The sequence below is a fragment of the Elephantulus edwardii genome, unplaced genomic scaffold, assembly GCF_000299155.1.
Source record: "Elephantulus edwardii isolate Elephantulus edwardi_28Jun2011 unplaced genomic scaffold, EleEdw1.0 scaffold00157, whole genome shotgun sequence".
NCBI classification, from domain to species: Eukaryota; Metazoa; Chordata; class Mammalia; order Macroscelidea; family Macroscelididae; genus Elephantulus; species Elephantulus edwardii.
The window spans coordinates 4,195,856-4,216,589 of record NW_006399907.1 but is presented as its reverse complement, the minus strand read 5'-3'; the positions used below and the strand labels follow the sequence as shown (position 1 = coordinate 4,216,589).

At 36.1% G+C, this 20,734-nt stretch overlaps 1 protein-coding gene across 2 annotated transcripts in view; it reads right to left on the bottom strand.

Moving 5' to 3' along the window:
* The window catches only part of CCDC91 (coiled-coil domain containing 91), a 392,671-nt gene that overhangs the window by 90,575 nt on the left and 281,362 nt on the right, over positions 1 to 20,734 (bottom strand). For both annotated transcript variants that reach the window (XM_006895069.1, XM_006895070.1), the window contains 3 exons: positions 18,320 to 18,412; positions 18,152 to 18,220; positions 15,514 to 15,690 (listed from right to left, as the gene is read on the bottom strand). In XM_006895069.1, the coding sequence (XP_006895131.1) occupies positions 15,514 to 15,690; positions 18,152 to 18,220; positions 18,320 to 18,412 (339 nt within the window). The remainder of the gene's footprint in view (positions 1 to 15,513; positions 15,691 to 18,151; positions 18,221 to 18,319; positions 18,413 to 20,734) is intronic.

The window sequence follows — 20,734 nt, the reverse complement described above, 5'->3', positions numbered from 1 at the left end:
GCGACTCGATGGCACATAACAACAACAACAACAACTTTCAGAAATATTTTGCTTTAATATATGTGATATTAATGATATTACATGGTAATTTCCATATTCTGCTGGATCACATTTCTTGGGAATAGGAACAAATATGATTATCTTCCAGTCCATTGTCCAGATAGCTGTCCTCACAATTTTCTGGCACAGACTAGGGAACACATCCTGGGTTGCATCTGTTAGTTGAAATATGTCAATTGGTATTCCATAGATAACTAGAGCCTAAATTTTTACAATACCTTCAGTACAAATTGAACTTCTTCATTTACCATTCTTCATCACCATTGCCTCTTGATCATATGGTACTTCCTGAAATATTTCAGTGCCTGTCAATTCTTTTTGGAACAGCGTGTCTGCACATTCCCTCCCATCTTCTTTTGATACAACTTGGATCATTTAGGATGTTTCCTATAGCATCTCTACATATTTGAATTTGACCAACTCCTTTGTAATTCTGCTCAAAAGACAGATCATTGCTGTGGTTATTTGCTGTCAAGGCACTGGCAACCTTTAGTGACCCTATGCACAATAGCTCTGAAACTTGTCTTATCCTGAGCCAGTCCCCCAATCACTGTGTCAATCCATCCCAACAGTGGTCTTCATCTTCTATACTGTCCCTCCACTTTTCTAACCACGATGTCCTTCTCCAAGAACCCTCCTGTCCAAATGCTCAAAGTACATGAGACAGAGCTTCAAAATCATTGTCTCCAAGAAGCAACATGCTTTACTCTGGTTAGACCTGTTTGTTCTCTTGGCAGTCCACTGTATGTTCAGTATTCTTCCCCATCACTCCATCAGTTTTAAGTATATAGTTTACTTGTCTATTTTGAAACCAGAGATTATATTTATATTGGTCATTTTATTTATTAATAGAATCTAAAGATAACATCTTGTACAGTACAATTCTAGAATACGTCACAATGAATTGAGTGAATGTATTTTCACAATTCAAATAAAATCTACTTATGAGTAGAAACGATATTTTACACATTGTGTGCTCCCTAGAGTGCCATATTCAGTGAGTACAGACTACCTAAAAGATTCTCACACACTCTCAGCCTATAGCTTCCTTGCTGTAACAGTAACTTTTTCATGGTGCACTCTTCTTCAAGCCAAAAGAAACACCTTTTTGTTCTATTTATTAAGTAGATGCGTCATAACCTACCAGTCATTTGAAAGGATAATATACAAAAATGGAAAGAAAAATATTTTCATTATATTCCTAACCACACTTTCTACTCACAAGAAGCTTGGACACTACACACTTCTCAAATATAAGATTAATACTGAATACCAGCTCCCTTATTTCCTGTTCCACACCGATATTCATGTAATTTGCTTTCTTTTTTGTAACAAGTCACCAATACTCCACTTCACTGTGATACAATATACAACAATTACATAGGTATGCAGCACGAACTGAAACTGTGCTACTGGGAAACAGCACTTTGCTCAATTTCAATGGATCTTAAGTATCATTATGTTTCTAATAATTAAAATAACTTGCATAACCAATGTGGATTAAGAACAAGGCCCCTTCATACACAGTTTGGAATCCATAGCAGTAGATAATCATTAACCAATGATTAAACCACTGTTTCATTCCTCAGATCACTGGTGATCATTCTTCAATCACTGGTGATCAATGCCTCAAACCTGTTCTTATGACAACTTTTAAATTCAGGTAGAATAAACTTAAGGTCATATTTTGCTTCTGTGGGTTTATTTTAATCTTCTTCATCTTTGTTCCCATTCCCGAGAAAGGTGATCCAGCAGAATGTGGAAATTATCTAACAATATAATTAATATCATATGCAAGCAGAATACTGCTGAAGATTACCCAACAGCAGGTAGAAAAGTTCATAGGGAACCACCAGAAGTTAAAGCTAGGTTTAGAAGAGGCTGTGACTCCAGGGACATTACTTCTGATGTCAGATGGATTCAAGCTGAAAGCAGAGAACATCAGAAGAATGTCTCTGTGTTTTAGTTACTATGAAAATACACTTGATTGTATGTGGATCACAATAAACTATAACTAATATTGAGAAAAATAGGAATCGCAGCACACTTAATTGTGCTCATAAGAAAGGATATATTAGGATCAAAGGAAGATTCAACAATCCACGTGACAACAATGACACAACCTTCCTTGTTGAAAAGATCTAAAGCACTTGTTGCAGAAGATCAAAGATGACAGTCTTCATTGTGGATTGTACTTCAACATCAAGAAAGCAAAGTTTTGATAATGATTTCATCATACTTGGATTTATAATCAATACCCTTGGTACCAGAAATCCAGAAGGTAAGGAGACATTTTGCTTTGGCAAAGTTTGCTGATTGAGACCTCTCCAAAATACTGAGGAGCTGTCAGTTGAAAACTAATGTGATCCAGGCGATGGTCTTTTCCATTACTTGTAATGTATCTGAGAACCAGACAATGACTAAAGATGATGAACCAAGAATAGATTTCTTTGAGTCATGGTGTTAGGAAAGAGTACTGAATATCCAATAGTCTGCCAAAGTGTTTCTTGAAGGCAGGGATGACAAAGCTTTATCTCTTATATTTTGGACATATTGCTAGGACAGGCTATTCTATGAAAAGGGGTATCATGCTTGGAAGGGTGGAGGGTCAACAAAAGAGAGGCAGACACAATGACAGCAGCAATGGGTTCAAATGTATCAGAGATGACAAGGATGGCACAGAATAGGACAGGGTTCAGATACGTTGTTCATAGGGTTGCAATGAGTCTTAACTTGACAGTAACTAAAACAACAATAACAACAAACCACTATTTATTATGCATGGTAATAAAGCAATTGTTACATGCTTTCCAGTTAGCATTAATTCAGATCTGACCCTACCACGGATTTTCAGAGATAACAAATCACACCAACGAGATTGTCCATCTTTTACCAGCATAGTGACTAGTAGATGTGACCCACATGCTTAGGGTTTGCCTCAAAGATCCTCACCTCTAGACCATCCAAGGTCACTTAAAGTAGGTGCTAAAATTACAAAAGTGAATAAAATGGTAGTAATAATAATGATGATAATTATAAAAGGAGCCACAGTGCAAAGTGCAATGATCAGCTGAACAATAGCTAAACACAATGTTGCAGGCAATATGTGAACCAAGTTAAGTTTTTTCTGGGTTACAAAAATCTCTTTGGTGGTACTTGCGATTGAAAAAAATTATTATTTGTTAATAGATGTGTGTGAAAGGTATCAAGGTTGAGTAAAATATAAGATAAAAATATTAACATAAAAATATAAAAGCTATGCCTTATGCTTAGACTTTTAAAGTAAAATATATCCACTGCTGTCAAATTGATTCTGAGTCATGGAGAGCCTCTATCAGCTTTTCAAGGCTATTAATCTTTACAAGAAAAGACGGCCCATCTTTATCCAGTATAGTAGCTAGCAGATTTGAACCTTGGACTTTTTGACTAGTAGTCCAATATTTATGTAGCACACCACATAAGCATATTTAGTCCTCACAGCAATTTTTTGTTGTTGTTGGGTGCCTTCAAGCCAAGTACGACCCATACTGACCCTATGAATAATAGATCTAACCCTGCTCTATCCTGCGTAATCTTCCTTATCTCTGACATATTTGACGTTAAGGGTCTTCCTCTCTTTCCCTTACTCTCCAAATTTCCAAGCTTTTCAAGGAATAGCCCTTCCTAGTAACATGCCCAAAGTATGGGAAACAAACCTTTGCAATCCATGTCTCCACAGAGTACTCTGCTTGCACCTTCTCCAGGACCTATTTTCTCTTTAGCAGTCCCTGGAGTATTCAATACTCTCTTCTCCACCATCACAGCTCAAAAGCACCAATTCTTCTCCTGTTATCCTTATTCACTGTCCAGTTCTCAGATGCACAGCAAATGACTGAGAAGACCATGGCCTGAATCAGGTGCACCTTACTCTTCAAAGTGACCCGATACTCAGTAATTTGGAGATGTCCCTAATAGTGGACTTACTAATGGAAATCATCCTCTGATCCTGACTGCTAGTACCAAGGGTACTGGTTGTTGATCCAAGTAAGATTAAACTGTTGCCAATTTCAACCTTTTCTCTTTCTATCGTGATATTGCCACAACAGTGGCCAGTGTCAAGGAGCTACCTTGCAAACCTAAAGGCATGGGGCTCAAACCCACTGGCTATTCTACAGGAAAAAGAGGGACAATATCCTCCTGAGCAATTCATTACCTCTGAAAGCCCACAGAGGGAGGAAGTGAGTGTGAGTTATGAGTTAATTCTAACTCAGCAGCACATGGTAACAGAGCAATTTGAGAAGATCACATATTCTGAAGTTTAGAGTTTGTTTCTTAATACAAATAGTATTTTTTTTAAAAAAAATTTAGATGTTTTTGAAAAAGATAAATTTTTTTTCTCTGTCAGAGTCTTTTGCATTCTTACGTTATAGTAGATTTTTACAACTTCAGCAATTGTGTAATGTTCTGAGGAGTAGGAAATTGCTTTGTGTTCGTGTTAGGTGTCACTGAGTACAACTCAAAACAAACCTGTCAACAGCAGACGGAACCTTGTCCTATCCTGTGTCATCTTCATTATTTCTGACACATGTAAGCCCTCTGCTGCTGTCACTGTGTATTCATCCTCTAACTCTAGACATCTGCAAGCATGATGTTCCTTTCCAAGAAATAGCATTTCCAAGTAACATGTCTAAAGCATAAGATAAAGCTTTACCATCTTTACCTCTAAGGAGCACTCTTGCTGTACTTTTTTCAAGATGTATTTGCTTGGGTTTTCTTTTCTTTTTTCCTTTCTTTTTTGGGAAGTCTATGGCTATTCATTACTCTTCTCCCATGCCACAATTCACAGGGATCAATTCTTCTATCACTTTTATTCATTTACTAGCTCTCAGATGTGTAGCAAATGACTGGAAAAACTATGGCCTCTATCAGGTGCTTTTTAGTCATCAGATTGACATCCTTGCTCTTCAGTATTTTGGTGAGGACCCTGACAGCAGACTTTTCTTCTGATTTGGGACCAAAGATGTTGACTGTTTATCCAAGAAAGATAGAATCACTGAAAACCTCAATCCTTTCTCCATCTATCGTGATAGCCGAGTGGTGATGATCTTTGTTTTCTTGACATTGAGATGTAAACTATATTGAAGGCTGTAGCTCCTTAAACTTCTGTACCAAGTATTTCTAACTGTGTGTATGTATGATCATACAGGAATAGAATCAGATATCTTTACTGTAGAAAGGTTTAAACTTTTTAACATAAAAATTTTTGTTGTTGTGTGCCACTGAGTCTTCCTGAAACTCACAGCAATACAGTAACTCTAAAACCTGCCCTATCCTGAGCCAGCTTCACTGATTTCAACACAGCTAATTCCATTGCCCCTGTCACTGAGTCAATCCATCTAATCTAGGGTCTTACTTTCCCATGCTGTCTCTCCACCCTTCCAAACATGATGCCCTTCTCCAAGGACTGGTCCCTCCCAGCCACATGCACAAAGTAGGTGAGATAGAGCTTCAAAGTCCTTATCTCAAAGGAGAAACTTGGTTTCATCCTCTTGAAGACAGACCTATTTGTTCTCCTGTCAGTCATGGTATATTCAATACTCTTCTCCAGCACCACAACTCAAAGACATCAATTCTTCTGTCATCATTAGTCATTGTCCAGTTCTCTGATGCATAACAAGTAATAGTGAAGACCATGCCCTGGATTAGGTGCACCTTAGACTCTAGACTGAAATCATCGCTCTTTAGCATTTTGGAGAAGTCCCTGACAGCAGACTTCCTCAGCGTAATTCTTCTTTTGATTTCCTGATTGCTAGTGCTAAGAGTGCTGATTGTGGAGCTGAACGAGCTGAAACTATTAACAACCTCAGTCTCTTCTCCATCCATCATGGTGCTACCAGTGGTGAGAATCTTTGTTTTCTTGATGTTAAGCTCCAATCCATATTGAAAACTACAGTCCTTGACCTTCTGCAGCCAACATATCAGGTCCTTCTCAGTTTCTACAAGCAAAGTTGTATCATTAGCAAAATGCAGGTTGTTGATAAGTCTTCCTCCAATCATGATACCATATCATGATAACACAGTCTTCTTCATAGAGCTTAGACTCCCAAATGATCTGTTCCACATACAGATTAAAAAAGGTATGGAGACAGGACACATCTCTAACAAATTCTTTTCCTATTCTGAACCATGCAGTGTTTCTTTGCTCTGTTCTGACAACTGCCTCCTGGTCCAAATACAGGTTTTGCATGAGCCCAATCAAGTGTTCTGGAATTCTGATTCTCCTTAAGGTTAGCCATAATTTGTTGTAATCCACCCTGGCAAATGCCTTTATAGTCACTGAAGCACAGATAGACAGCCCTCTGGTACTCTTTGCTTTCATCCACCTAGGACATGAGAGCTCCCTAACACAATGATTAGTATGGATCATATTCTTCAATGCACAACTAATATAATTTCCACCCAATCCATCCTTAACAAATGATACATGTTTCACTGGTTAGTTTGTGACTTGATGGTTTCATACTGTATTGAACTAGAATTATCACTTGACTTGAACTTCTATTGCTGTCCAATTAATTCAAACTCAGATGGATCTTAAACAACTTCCCCCATGAAAAACCTACTGGATTAGAACCAATAACTTTTTAGTTAACAGTCAAGCTCTTTAATTACTGCTTTACCAGGTTTTCTTTCACTAAATGGGGGGTGGGGAGGAGCAACCCACAATTCAACAAACTTTTAGGGCAGCTTTTCAACCATGTGAGTAATCTTGCTTTATTTTTCTCTTATATTATTTTCTCTGAGGTATATATCCTGCAAAAATTTACTAAAGAACAAAGTTTTCTGATTCGTTACCAGTTTGGAAAGAATAACTTACTGCCACTTGGCTAATGCTAACTCATGTTTTCCCTTCATTGAGCTTTCAAGGCTAAAAATCTCAATGGAAAGACATACCCTTTTTTCCCCAAGGATCCACTAATGGACTTGAAACACTGACCTTCTGGTTACTATGCACCATGACATTGAGGCTCCATTTTGAAACTACTACTACCCAATGTTGTTGTTGTCGTTCGTGGGACATGCAGAGAGGGCAGAAAGAAATCTTCACAGGCAGAGAAGCAGGACAGTACAATGGGCCTTGAAAATCCCCACAGGTAAACATGAAGGCTGCGTGGGAATCGTTCACGGGACCACCCAATATTTTCATGATATTTCATAGTTCTAAAGCTGTTTTCACAAATACATCTCAGTTTCTTTCCTTTTTGTTCCATACAATTTGGGATACCTCACAAGCCTGTCAAGCAAGTATTACTAATCTCACTTTCCATATCAGATAATGGAAACAGAAACAATAAGAACTGGACTAAGATTCATGAATAGAGCTGGTAATAAAATTTAATCATACATACTCCTTAGTATATTTAATTGGCAATTAGTTATTTTTTTTTAAATCACAAGTAATGTAAAGTTCAGTACAAAAAGTCTTCTGGGATAAAAAAAAAATGTACCAACAACTTCATTTAAAAGGACAAGATAACTCAGCTCGAGTTGTTTTATTTAGTTAAGGAATGAGATCAGGATGCAAATTTATCTAATTCTTAACTCCATCACTGGTGTTGGTATATGGTCTCAAGATAATTCTTAAGCAGTCATTTCTCAACTGTGAAAGAGAATATTATAAACCTGAAGGTCCAAGCTTCAAAATCAATCTAAAAGGCTTGATTCAAATCGATTACGTCTTTGAGATTCAATACGGGAATGGGAGCTAGTCAACAAGGGTTTGTTCCTAGATTAGAAAATTAGCTGAATCTCATCTAAACCACACATGCAAACACAAGTATGCACAAACATATATGGTGTTTGAGAAAGATGAACAATAATGCAGAGATAACTAAAAATATCTAAGATATCCTTTCTAATTTGGAAAATCTCCCTTATAATATACTTCAATCTGACTAGTAAAAATGAGTATATTCTTTATGTGACCTAATCATTCTCCTTGTTTCATGTAGCCAGTAGATAATATTCAGCTTCAGGAGAGAATACAGCACAAATCTCTATCAGTGATGAAGAATGGACACTTTTCTAAAGTTAAAAGTAATTTTCCTTAACTCTTCCCTCAATTAAAATAATATGAATCTTCTCAGTTTAGCAGTCAACAGACCATGTAGGCAGTATTTTTGCTAGAGGGAAAATGGCATTTATTGCACTATTTTTGGAGTTTCTACTTCGGGTAAAATGGTCATTTAAATATGACTGAAAATATAAGCCTCCTTTAAGTACAGTTAAATTTTGCTGAACAAGCCCATTTCTTAGAGAAAATGTCTCATTAATACATGGTTCCTCCTGTAACATCTAGCACAGTTCAAGATGCAGCTTCCAGGTGTAGGTACTTATAAACTAGTGGCTAAGAAGACAGACAAGTATGTATTATATGACTGAACGCTGGTATAACTATATACTAAGTGAGGCAGGAGGAAGAATACTTGACCTAAGCATGAAGGGAATAGAAAAATTTTCTGAATGAAGAAAAGTTGAATGAAACAATGACTGCTCTGAGAACTAACTGGAAAATTAGTTCCTAATTTTACAGATTAGAAAAGAAAAGAACAACTCAGGCTGAAAATGAACAAAGACTTAAGGCATAAAATAATATGGTAACTGCATTAGCAATTTGGTACTAAAAACATGAAAGTGAAAAGAGCTCTAAGATTTGCAGGAGAAGTAGCTACTTGGAAGCACTAAGAACATAACACAGGTGAATTATTAATTAACGATTTCAAAATGAAAACAGACAACTCTGAAAGCAAAGATATCTAGATGGGAGGCCAGGTAAGTATTAAAGATCTCAGTCAAGACAACGATCACAATTAAGAAAGAATTGGGCATCTTTAATAGTTATTTAACAGGTAAAATAATAAGGCGTTGGTGATTAAAGAATATGAAAGAGTGTATGAGGGAGAGAGAGACCAGACGAATTCCAGTTCCACTGGCAGATGACTATACTATAGGTATGATAATAGGGAAAGGTCTTGAGAGAAGAAAAAATCAAGCGATGGTTGTTTTGGGTTTTTATTGGTTTTTGTTGCTTTTTGTTTTGTTTTGTTTTTTTAAATTTGTCTTGGCATTTAGCAAGATAAAATAATGAATAAAAATTTCAAGTCCCAAGTTGAAATATTAATAGATTCTCTGGGCATGATTCTGAATGAAAAAGGAAGTTTTTAAATAGGGAAAGAATACTCAGTGTGCTAAAAACAAATTAAAAAGAAGAGTTTACCACTTGAGGCAGCATATGAAAGTAATGAGTATCAGGAAAATGTTTACTTGCGTTTTATTTGATATACAAAGATATTAGTCTGTGTGACTTATTATGGATAATGCTATAAAATACCCGGAATTTTGGAATTCTTAATTGTGCTCATGAAGAATCTGCAGAAAAGACTAACAAATCTCCTGGTGGAAAAGAACAAGGAAATACTGTTTGGTTTAAAATCAGGAGAGGTGTGCATCAGGGTAGTATCCTTTTTTATTAATCTGTTTGCTGAGCAAACAATCTGGGAAAGTGGATTCTATGAAGAACAACACAGCATCAAGATAGGAAGAAGCGTCATTAAGAACCTGTAATATGGAGATGGCACATCCTTGTCTGCTGAAAGAGAACAGAAGGTGAAATACTCAGATGTGAGGATGGCAAGCTCCTCTTTTGCATACTGTGGACTTGTTATCAGAAGGGACTACTCCTTGGACACTATGATGCTTTGTAAAGGAAAGGAAAAAGAGGAAGATCCTCAATGAGATGGATTGTTGCTATCGTTGCAACAATGGGCTCAAATACAACAACAGTTGTGAGGATGGTGCAGGATTAGGAAGTATTGTGCTGTGTATGAAATGTCATAATGAGTCACACCTTACCCAACAGCACAAATCTCCTTCTTCATAGAGGATACTTTTGGCAATGAAAAATATTATTAAGATATTTATCTACTATTAACTAAGTTACTATCAGAAAGCTATAAATAAAAACATTTTAAAATATAATGAATCAAACTAAAGAAATGAATAGTGAAAAATTATTTCATGGTTATAAAAGTATCTGGCCTAAGAAGTTAAAATAGAAATGCTATTTCCTTTTTTAAAAGAAGAGTCAGGTGGCAATGTTGAATTTCTCAAAGATAATTTAACCACTCATTGTAATGTCTGTGGGTTTTGAGGAAACATAACCCTAAATTACAGTGAATGTGGTTGTAAACTATTACAAAGAGCTTCCAACGTCACATGCAGTTTAAGTGTCTGTGCGCACTGGAGTCCTTTTACAGGACTTTGCTAGAACAGCAACTTTAATTAATGACTATACTCTTTTTGTTCACTTTAGTGTCAGTACATGTGTACTTTCCATTCTTTAACAAGTTATTTAAAGGAGTACAGAATTAATTTAACATGAAAATAAGTAAGCCGTGCTTATATAATTTACTTTTAATAACTGAAAATTAAGAATAAAGGTACAAACCTATAACCCTTAACTCATAAGAAGTGACAAACAGAAGCATAACTCAAATGAAGTTATGAGAAATATCTATCACAATCTTTAGGTACTGTGTTTTCTGACAAAATTTTATTTTTTATTTTATATGAATGTGCATACAAAATTCATATACACTGTCTCATACATTCCTTCATTCACATTGTGTTTCATAGGATCATTCCCATCCACTGTATTTTACAAAAGTAATCACCATTGATTTATGCTCACTATCACTCCCTCTTTCCAGGTCCCCACTTAGATGTATCCTAATTCCTTAACCTCCTCCTTCCATCATCAAACTCCCTCCCCACTCTCTGTTACTCTGTCCTCCCTTCCATTTTCCCTTTAGACTTTCATCTACATCTTATTTATCCTTCTATTTTTATGGTAATGACCTTATATGGTATTTGTCCTTATGAGACTTAGTTCACTCAGAATAATGCTCTCTAGCCTCTCCCATGTTACATAGTATATTACAAAATTATTCCTGAGTGTTGCATAGTATTCCATTGTTTGAATGTACCACTATTTCTCAATGTATTTGTTTGTTGATAGATCTTTGGGTTGTTTCCTTTTTTCTTGATACTGAGAACATCATTGCTATACACATTGGAGTACAAATCTCCATTTGTGCCTTGGTTCTATTTTCCTTGAGTTACATGAGTTGTGGGATGAAAACAGGGATATCATCCATAAAGAAAAGTAAAAGATCATTACAAAAATGGAAAAACAAAAAAAAACAAACCAAAAAAACACAGATGTCAGAAGAGATTAAAGACGGCACTGGAGCACTGAGACGCCAAAACAAAAAGAAAACATGTTAAAGTGAAAGAACTGAACAGAATATTTCAAAGGGCAACTTGGGAGAACACACCAAAGTATTATAATGGAAAGTGCAGAGAGCTGGACTTGGAGAATAAACAGAGAACAACTCGTTCTGCATTTCTAAAGCTGAAAGAACTGAAAAACAAATTTTGGCCTCGTGTCGCAATATTGAAAGATGCTATGGACAATATATTGAATGACCAAGAAAGCATTAAAAGATGAGGGAATACACAGAATCACTGTACCAGAAAGAAGTGATTGACACTGGAAGTGAAACTTCAGGAAGTACCATATGAGCAGGAGCTAACCGTAATGAAGGAGAAAGTAGAAGCTGCACTGAAAGCATTGAGGGGAAAAAATGCCCCAGGAAGCAATGGGTTACCAAGTTACTTATTTCAATTAACAGATGCAGCTTTGGATGCACTTATCAGCCATTGTAAGAAAATTTGGAAGACAGATGCCTGGCCAAAAGATTGGAAGAGGCTGATGTTAGTTTCTATTCCCTCTAAAGGTGGTCCAACTGAAGAGGGAACTATTGAACAGTATCATTACTATCACATGCAAGCAAAATACAGCAGAAAAACATAAAAATGTGTCTAGAACAGTACATAGATAAGGACTGCCAGAAGTTCAAGCAGAATTTAGAAGAGGCCAGACACCTCTGATATCAGATGCTAATGTCAGAGGGATCCTGGCTGAAAATAAAGATTACCAGAAAAATATGTATTTATGCTTTATTGATTATAAAAAGCCATTTGACTTTGTGGAACATAATATGCTGTGGTTGACATTAAGAAGAATGGGAACTTGATTGTGATCTTGCAGAACCTATAACTTGACCAGGAGGCTGCTGTGTGAACGGAGCAGAACACTGTATGGTTTAAAATTGAGAAGGGAGTCAGGGTTGTATTCTCTCTTCATATCTATTCAATCTGTGTGCTGAGCAAACTAGCTAAGAAGCTGGACTCTATGAAGAGGAGTGTGGCATCAGGATTGGAGGGACACTCCTCAATAACCTGCGTTATGCAGATGAAACAACCTTGCTTGCTGAAAGTGAAGAGGATTTTAAGAACTTGTTGCAGAAGATCCAGGAATACAGCCTTCGGTATGGATTGTTGTTGTTTCTGCCAACAAGTCAAACACGACTAATTGCTACCCTATGAACAAAAGACCTGAAGTCTTTCTATAACTATCATTTATTACATCTTCAAGATCAAATAAACAAAGACTCTGACCACTGAACCAATAGGCAGCATCATGATGGATGGAGAGGGGATTGAAAATGTTAACAGCTTTATCTTGCTTGGATTCACAATAAACATCCTTGGTTCTAGAGTCAGGAAAGAAGGAGACATATTGCACTGGGAAAATCTGCAGTTAGGGACCTCTCCAAATTACTGAGGAGGAATAATGTCAGTTTGAGGACTAAGATGGTCTGATTTAGGCCACAGTCTTTCTGATTACTTTCTCTGTATCTAAGAGATGGACAGAAAAGGATTCATGTCTTTGAGCTGTGGTGTTGGAGAAGAGCACTGAACATCTCATGGATGGCCAAGAGAATAAACTGATATGTCTTGGAGAGGGTGCAGCTGGAGTGCTCTTTGGAGGCAGGAATGATGAGTCTTTGTCACACTGGAAACGGTGGCGTGTTGGTGAAGGACAGGAAGACTCTCAACCAGTTGGAACGATATGGTGATTGCTACAATGGGCTCTTGTCCTAAGTGTGAGCATGGTGCAGGACAGGACTGGTTTCAGATTCATTAGTTTTAAAATTGATATTGTGCCTTTTCAGCACTCTGGAGAAGTCCGGGACAGTTGATTTTTCCAATGCAACATGTCTTTTGATTTTGTGCCTGCTGTTTTCATTAATTGTGGAGCCAAATAAAATGAAATCCTTGGCACTGTTGACATCTTTTCTTTGTCATAATGTTGCTTATTTATATATACATAATTTATATAACTAACTTTTAATAAATATATAACTATCTGTCTGCACTTTTGAGGTTTTTTTATTTTTTTTTAGCAAAAGTGCAAGGACAAACTTAGATGCTCAATAAATATTAAGTATATACATAAATGACAGTAACGTCTTTTATAAGTTTTTTTCATAGAAGTTAATAGGTTCCAAAGATCACTATCAAATGATTAATGAGATGAATATACATTTTATTTCAAAGTAAGTATGTTGTTGTTATGTGCCGTCGAGTCATTTGCGACTCATAGCGACCCAATGTACAACAGCCCTAAACCCTGCTCTATCCTGTGCCAATCGCACTGCCTCTGAAAAACCCATCCCGATTACCCCAGTCACTGAATCAATCCATCTCTTCCCCTCTTGCGCCGTCCCTCCACCCTCCCAAGCATGATGTCCCTCTCCAACGACCTGTCCCTCCTTGCACCATGCCCAAAGTATGTCAGATGAAGCCCCAGAATCCTTGCTTCCAACGAGTTGCTTGGTTTAAAAACTAAAAAAACAAACAAAAAAGAAAACCCACCAAAACAACCCTCATTATTGTGGAGCTGGGCCAAATCATAGCAGACCTGACACTGGGTTTCTGAGGCTGTAAAACACACGGAAGGAGAATGACCATTTCCTTTCAGAGAATGAGTTGTGGTCAGAACAACTGAAGAGGTGCCACTTTTAGGTTAATAGTGCAAGTCCCCAGTGATGAAGCAACCAGAGCAGACCTGTATAATGTTACAGTTGTTAGGTGCCATTTAGTGGAGGAGGACTCTAGTGACCCTATGAACAACAGGTCTGACCCTATCCTATCCTGGGCCATCCTCATCATTTCTGACAGTGTCGATCTCACTGCTGCAGCCACTATGTCAAACTAGTTTGTGAAGGAAGGGTCTTCCTCTGTTTTGCTTACCCTTGACCTTTCCAAGTATAATGTCCCTCTCACAGGAATTGTCTGTCTTAACAACATGCCAAAGTATGTGAAACAAAGTATACATAGTAATAAAACAATAAAGTTTTTCAAATTAGCCTGCAGGGATTTAAAGGCTAAACAGCAAGCTTCTGGAAGCTCTGTTAACTTAGATAAATGATGATCGTTATAGAAAGGCTTCAGGCCTTTTGTTCATAGGGTTGCTATGAGTTGGACTCGACTTGACAGCAATCAACAACAACATTATTAAAATCGTTGGCGTCTTCCTCTGTAAAATAAGAATAATAATACTTTCTTCCTAATAAAATGTATTTTAAAAATTAAAACTAAAGAATAAATTAGAGCCACTATGTAAAACAGTGAGAAAAGTAATAGTAATCATTACTATTGTAATTTAGTTATTAATTAATATCATGGCACTAGTCAACTCAATCACATCTAACTACAATTACAAATTAAGTATTAATAATGTTGAGGGTATAACTACAAAAAGGTGTGCCATTGAGTAGAAACTGACCCCAAGCAGACCCTCCAGAGGGTTTTCAGAGGCAGTAAATTGGACAAGAGGCGACTGGGCATTCTTCTTCCTGGAGCAGCTGGTGGATTCAAACTGCACACCTTTGAAATTGTTACAGTTTCTTACCACTATGCCACACAACTAGGCCACCACACATTCAAATCAAACTTGCAAATGTAACATAAATAATCATAATTTATAATTTACTCTATGTTATCTTATATTTATAAGTATCAATATAGAGAACTCTGGTGGCCTAGTGTGAAGAAGCTACACTGCAATCCCAAAGGCATGAAGTTTGAACCCACTGGTTTGCTCCTGGGGAGAAGGCTGGGCTATAATCTCTTTCCATTTGACTTAATGACTCTGAAAACCCACTGCAGAGTAAGCTATTGGTTGGTTCTGACCTGACAGTATACAATGACAACAATGCCTGTTTGTGACAAGGAAGTAACAAGTAAGTTAATGTTGTTGCCAAGACAAAGCATAAATCTGGATTCTGAGCATTGGAAAAGTAAAAGGTAAAATTATAGGTTCCATACTTTAAATATTAAAGTGATGAAAGCACATTAACGATATTATAACTTTAGAAGAAATAACATTACATAAAAAGTTAAACACTAATGTCCACTAAAGTATAATTAATTAAGTAGGATAAAATAGGATGCTTTAAGAAAAAGGAGTAAAAAGGATAATTGCAAAGAGTTAAAGTTACTAACCTGACTTATCTTTCTTTGTTCTTGTAAAGCTTTTTGGATTTCCTGAGATACTTTTTCTTGATCTTTTGCATGTTCGGTCTTCCATAATTCCCTTTCTTCAGCATGTGCTTTTTCCAGATTTTTTCTTTCTTCTTCTATGGCTTTTAAAACTGCATCCTGCATTGTCTCCTTCTCAAGCTTCAAAATAAATAATGGTCAATTAAAAAATATAGAGCAATAATTCCTCGACTAAAGCAAGTTTAGGTAAACATAAAAGACACAAACTTTGATCCTTTGGGGTTTACTTCTGTGACTGCTGTTTTTGAGATATATTTATCAATTGCTTAAAGAATAAATTTCATTTTATTTTTATACAAATAAAAAATTAATAATAAATAAATAAATAAAAAGTAAATAATTTTTAAGAGTACAAAGAGTTCTTGAGATCAAATAGTTGGAAATGTACTGTTTAACCTGAGGCCTAGTTGTCCTGATGTTTAGAAAAGTTGTCTTGAGGAAAATTTATTTACTGTTGCATAGGGCTTTGTTTGTGATGAAAAGATATTAATATTTATTATACTAGGGATTAAAACCTACAGTATTTAAATAATTTGCTTATGAATATATGTAAAATAACATAAAATGCACTAATATGAAATATATTTTATGAAAAAGCTTTTTTTTAAAATTAAGAATGAGAAGGATGACATTGTTTTTCACATATTAATATATGACTGCATAGTAGATAGTTCACTTCTTTTATGTGCTTTTTGTGTTGCTATAATGATAAGGTTTTTGGTTTAAGAGAACTGGAATGAACTCAATGGCAGCCCAAAGTCAGTCTCAGAGTGAAAAGTGAAGAGTCAGATCCCTAAATACCTGTGTGATTTTTTACACTTCACCATAAGGCAATTAAAAAGGCTTTACTTGTGAGGCCTCAGTGGGAAAATTGCCCTCTTCAACTAGTTTTGTGCCAGAACTACTGCACTGCTGTCTTTAAAGGCCATGAAGAGGGATGAATTCATCCACCTACCCTCACCCTTCCCTTGCCAACCTTTTCTAAATATCTGTATCTCATACCAAGTCCTTCCTAAAAAGTCCTCTGCTATAAATATATTTCTTGGTGTATGTATATTTAATATTTAGAAATATAATACTTAGATGGGCTCTTTTAAAATTGGTTTTTCAACATACCTACCTCCATTATCCAAGTTACTGTGCCAATCCATCTCATCCAGGGCCTTTCCCTCTTGCACTGGACCTCCACCCTTCTATGCATAATGTCCTTCTCCAAGAAGTAGTCCTTGTGTCGACATGCCCAAAATATGTGAGACTAAGCTCCAAATTACTTGCCTCTAAGAAGCAACCTGGTTTCACCCTCTTCAGGAAAAATCTGTTTCTTTTCTTTACAGTGAAGGGTATATCAACACTCTTCTCTAGCACCACAACTCTGAAGATCATTCCTCCTTCTGGCATTCCTAGTTACTGTCTAGCTCTCTGATGAATCACAAGTACTTGTGAAGACCATGACTGAGATCAGGTGTATCCTAGCCTCTAGACTGACATCTTTGCTCTTTAGGACTCTGGAGAGGTCTCTGAGTGCAAATTTTCCCAATGTAATTAATCTTTTCATTTCCTGACTGCCAGTGCCAAGGGTATTGATTATGGAACCAAGTAAGCTGAAATTATTAACAATTTCAATCTCCTCTACGTCTATCATGATGCTGCCATTTGGCCCAATGGTGAGAATTTTTGTCCTCTTGATGTTGAGCTTCAATCCATATTGAAGAATGCAGCCCTTGACCTTCTGCAGCAAACACTTTAGGTCTTCCTCATTTTTGGCAAGCAAGGTGGTCATCTGCTAATGTAGGCTGTTGATGAGTGACACTCATCCTTATAAAGCCTAGCTTTCCTAATGATATGTTCTACATACAGATTGTAAAGATGCATCTCTGGCACACTTCTTTCCCTATTTGAACCATGCAGTGTTTCCTTGCTCTGCTCTGATGACTGCTTCTTCATACAAATATAGGTTTCATATGAGCACAATCAGGTGTTCTGGAATTTCTCTTCTTCTCAAAGTTAGGCACAGTTTGTTGTGATCCACACAATCAAATGCCTGTGCATAGTCAATGAAACATAGACAGACATTGCTCTGATACTCTCTTCTTGCAGCCAAGATCCATCGGACAGAAAATGATGTTCCCAGTGCCATGGCCTCTTCTAAACCCAGTTTGTATGCTGGTAGTTTTCTGTCAACGTACTGTTCCAATAATTTTTGGATCTTCAACAGGAATTTGCTTGCATAATATATTAGTATACTGCTCGAGAATATCCACTCTTTTGCATCATCTTTGGTGTTGTTGTAATGAGAATAAATATGGATCTCTTCCAGTCAGTTGGCCAGGCAGTTGCCCTCCAGTCTGCCTGGTAGAGTATTATAATAATTATTATCATAATTAATAATCTAAAGTATTCCAATAGCATCAGAGTTTGGCAACAGAAATTTAGCAATAATATTAAAAGTTGTTTCCTAAACTTAAGAAGAAATTTTTTTAAAAAAATCCATTTTTCTAGAAGGAAATTTTATATAAAAAGACTAAATTCAGGTGTTTAATATCACCATTTACAAAAAGCCCCATTATTACACATGAAATACCTTTGCAGCAGATACTAATGCCTCTTTATTTCGTTGTCGTTCTTCCTCCAAACATTTTTCTAGTATTTCCTATAAAAAATAAGATAGGTGGGTAGAGATGTAAGTTATTAATTGTGGTAGCAGAGCACATCACAATCTTTCCACACCCTGTTCACACTTAAGTATTACCTTCTGTTCTTGAGACTGCTCAATCAAAGCTTCCTTTATTTTCTCTTTTAACAGTTCCTTCTCTGTATCTAGTATTTCTAGGAGCCGCTGATGCTATAAGGAAAACAATTTATGATTATGACTCTGATGCAGACAATTTACAAACAAGGAATATGTCTGATGGGATAAGTGTTGACTTTTATTTCAATGTGCTAATGAAAACACACTCACAAAACCATCAACCACTTATCATTGCCTAAGTGCTTAGAGTCTGGTTGGGGTTTTGTAATATTACTTTGTAGCCTCAATGTTCCCAACATTGATACTATTTTGGAAAACCTAAAGTCTTATGTGGAAAAAACACTCAAAGAAAACGTACATTGTTACTCATATAGACATCTCATTTACTTACTAAAGGAAAAAGAGATACTTTCTCAAATTTAGAACACTATTTATATCCAAGACATATTTAAATATGAATTTAGTATGATACACAATGTTTTAAAATAGATCTAGGTCTTTCAAAGTTGTCTTAATTTAAAACATTTTAAAGTCAGTTGATGCTGAAAATAAGTGACCCAAGCATCCATGACTAGTTATGTTCATTTATATTCCTGTTTTTAATTATAACAGTATTTTTTATCTGTTTTTCAAAAAAAGAGAAGAAAAAAAATCACATGAAAAATGTGGTTTTTCCTTAAAAACAAATCCAAATTGTGATAGAAATCATGAAATGATTATGAGAACTTATTGGTACCATATGAATCTGTGAAAGGCAACTGACTAACAAATGAGTAGACTCACCACATGATGTAGAAGAATTATAACAGTCTTCTTTGATTTTATATTTTATGTAAGTAAATAAATGCATATACAATTATATAAGTTCAGAAATAAAGGAATCTAATCCTATTTAATATACACATATGATATATATGCCATTAATATTTTAAGTTAAAATAATAAATGTAACTCTCATATAGAACAAAAATTATTCTATTTAGCTTTTTTAGTATTTAAGCATTACAAAAATGGAACACATTTTTTTATTTAACATACATAATAAAATACCCAGTACCACATTAATAATTTTGAAAATAATTCTCCTTAACAGAAAGAAAAGCTATTTTAATAAGTCACATTAATGAAAAAATAATAACGAACTATAAGTAGGTCAAGTTTCTCTGGAGTTTCAATGAAAACTGAAGTCAGAAAGGGTACATTCACTGAAATGACCATGATGTTATTAGAAAATTAATTCCTGAATATAATTAAATTCTTATTGAACTTGTGTAGGAAAAAATGTGAAATTACCACTTGAAAAGAGAATCCTACTTACATTACACATTAAGTAAAATCACTGATTTACTTAAAACACAGTTATTAGCTTTATACAAATGGAGAGGTCTAGAGGCCTAGTTCGGTAAGAAGTTGTGCTGTCAAAGCTAAAGCAGGTGATTCAAATCTACCAGGTGCTCCCAGGAAGAAAGATACTTGTTTCCTCCCCTGCAATCATTCTCATTGTTGTTAACTGCCTTTGAATTCATCAGGACTCATAGGGACCCTATGAACAAAAGTCCTGATGCCCCTCTATCACAATCAACATTTATCAAAGTTCACAGAGTTTCTAGAGACATCCTTTGCAATATATACCCTTTTAAAGTCTACAAGAGGGTCAGCTATGACTCTGAGTTAGTTCAGACCCAACGATAATGAGAGCAGGACATACAACCAGATAATAGCTAACTTTTTTTTTTTTGAGCACTTTTAAAGGTATAGCTCCACATTAAGTCCTGACAACTATTGAAGTCAACATTATTCATAATTTCCAGATGAGTAATCTAAGATTTTTGAGAAGACAGGTAATTTTTTAAGTGTTTAATGAATTACTTCAACAACAATCTACCAGTATACTTTGTTAGAGGTGGCTGTTGCTGTTATGTCCTTCGAGTTGCTTGCAAATTATAGCAATCCTATGTACAACAGCTCTGAACTCTATGTGATGCCAATTTCATCACTAAGTCAATCCATCTCAACCAAGGTCTTCCTTTCCAGCACTGTCCCTCCACCCTTCCAGGCTTGATGTCCTTCTCCAAGGGCTGATTCCTCCTGCCCAGATGCTCAAAGTATGTTATGTGGAGCTTCAAAATCCTTGGCTCCAAAGTATGTCAGGTAGATCTTAAAAATTCTTGCCTCCAAGGAGAAGTTTGGTTTAACTCTCTCTTGGATAGACCTGTTTGTTCTCTTGGCAGGCCATGGAGGAGTTCAATATTCTTCTCCAGCACCACAACTCAAAGGCATCTATTCTTCTTCTATCATCCTGAGTCACTTTCCTGCTTTCTGATGGATACATAGCAAGTAAATGCAAAGACCATGGCCTGGACCAGGTGCACTTTAGTGTCTAGACTGACATTATTGCTCTTCAGCAGATTTTAC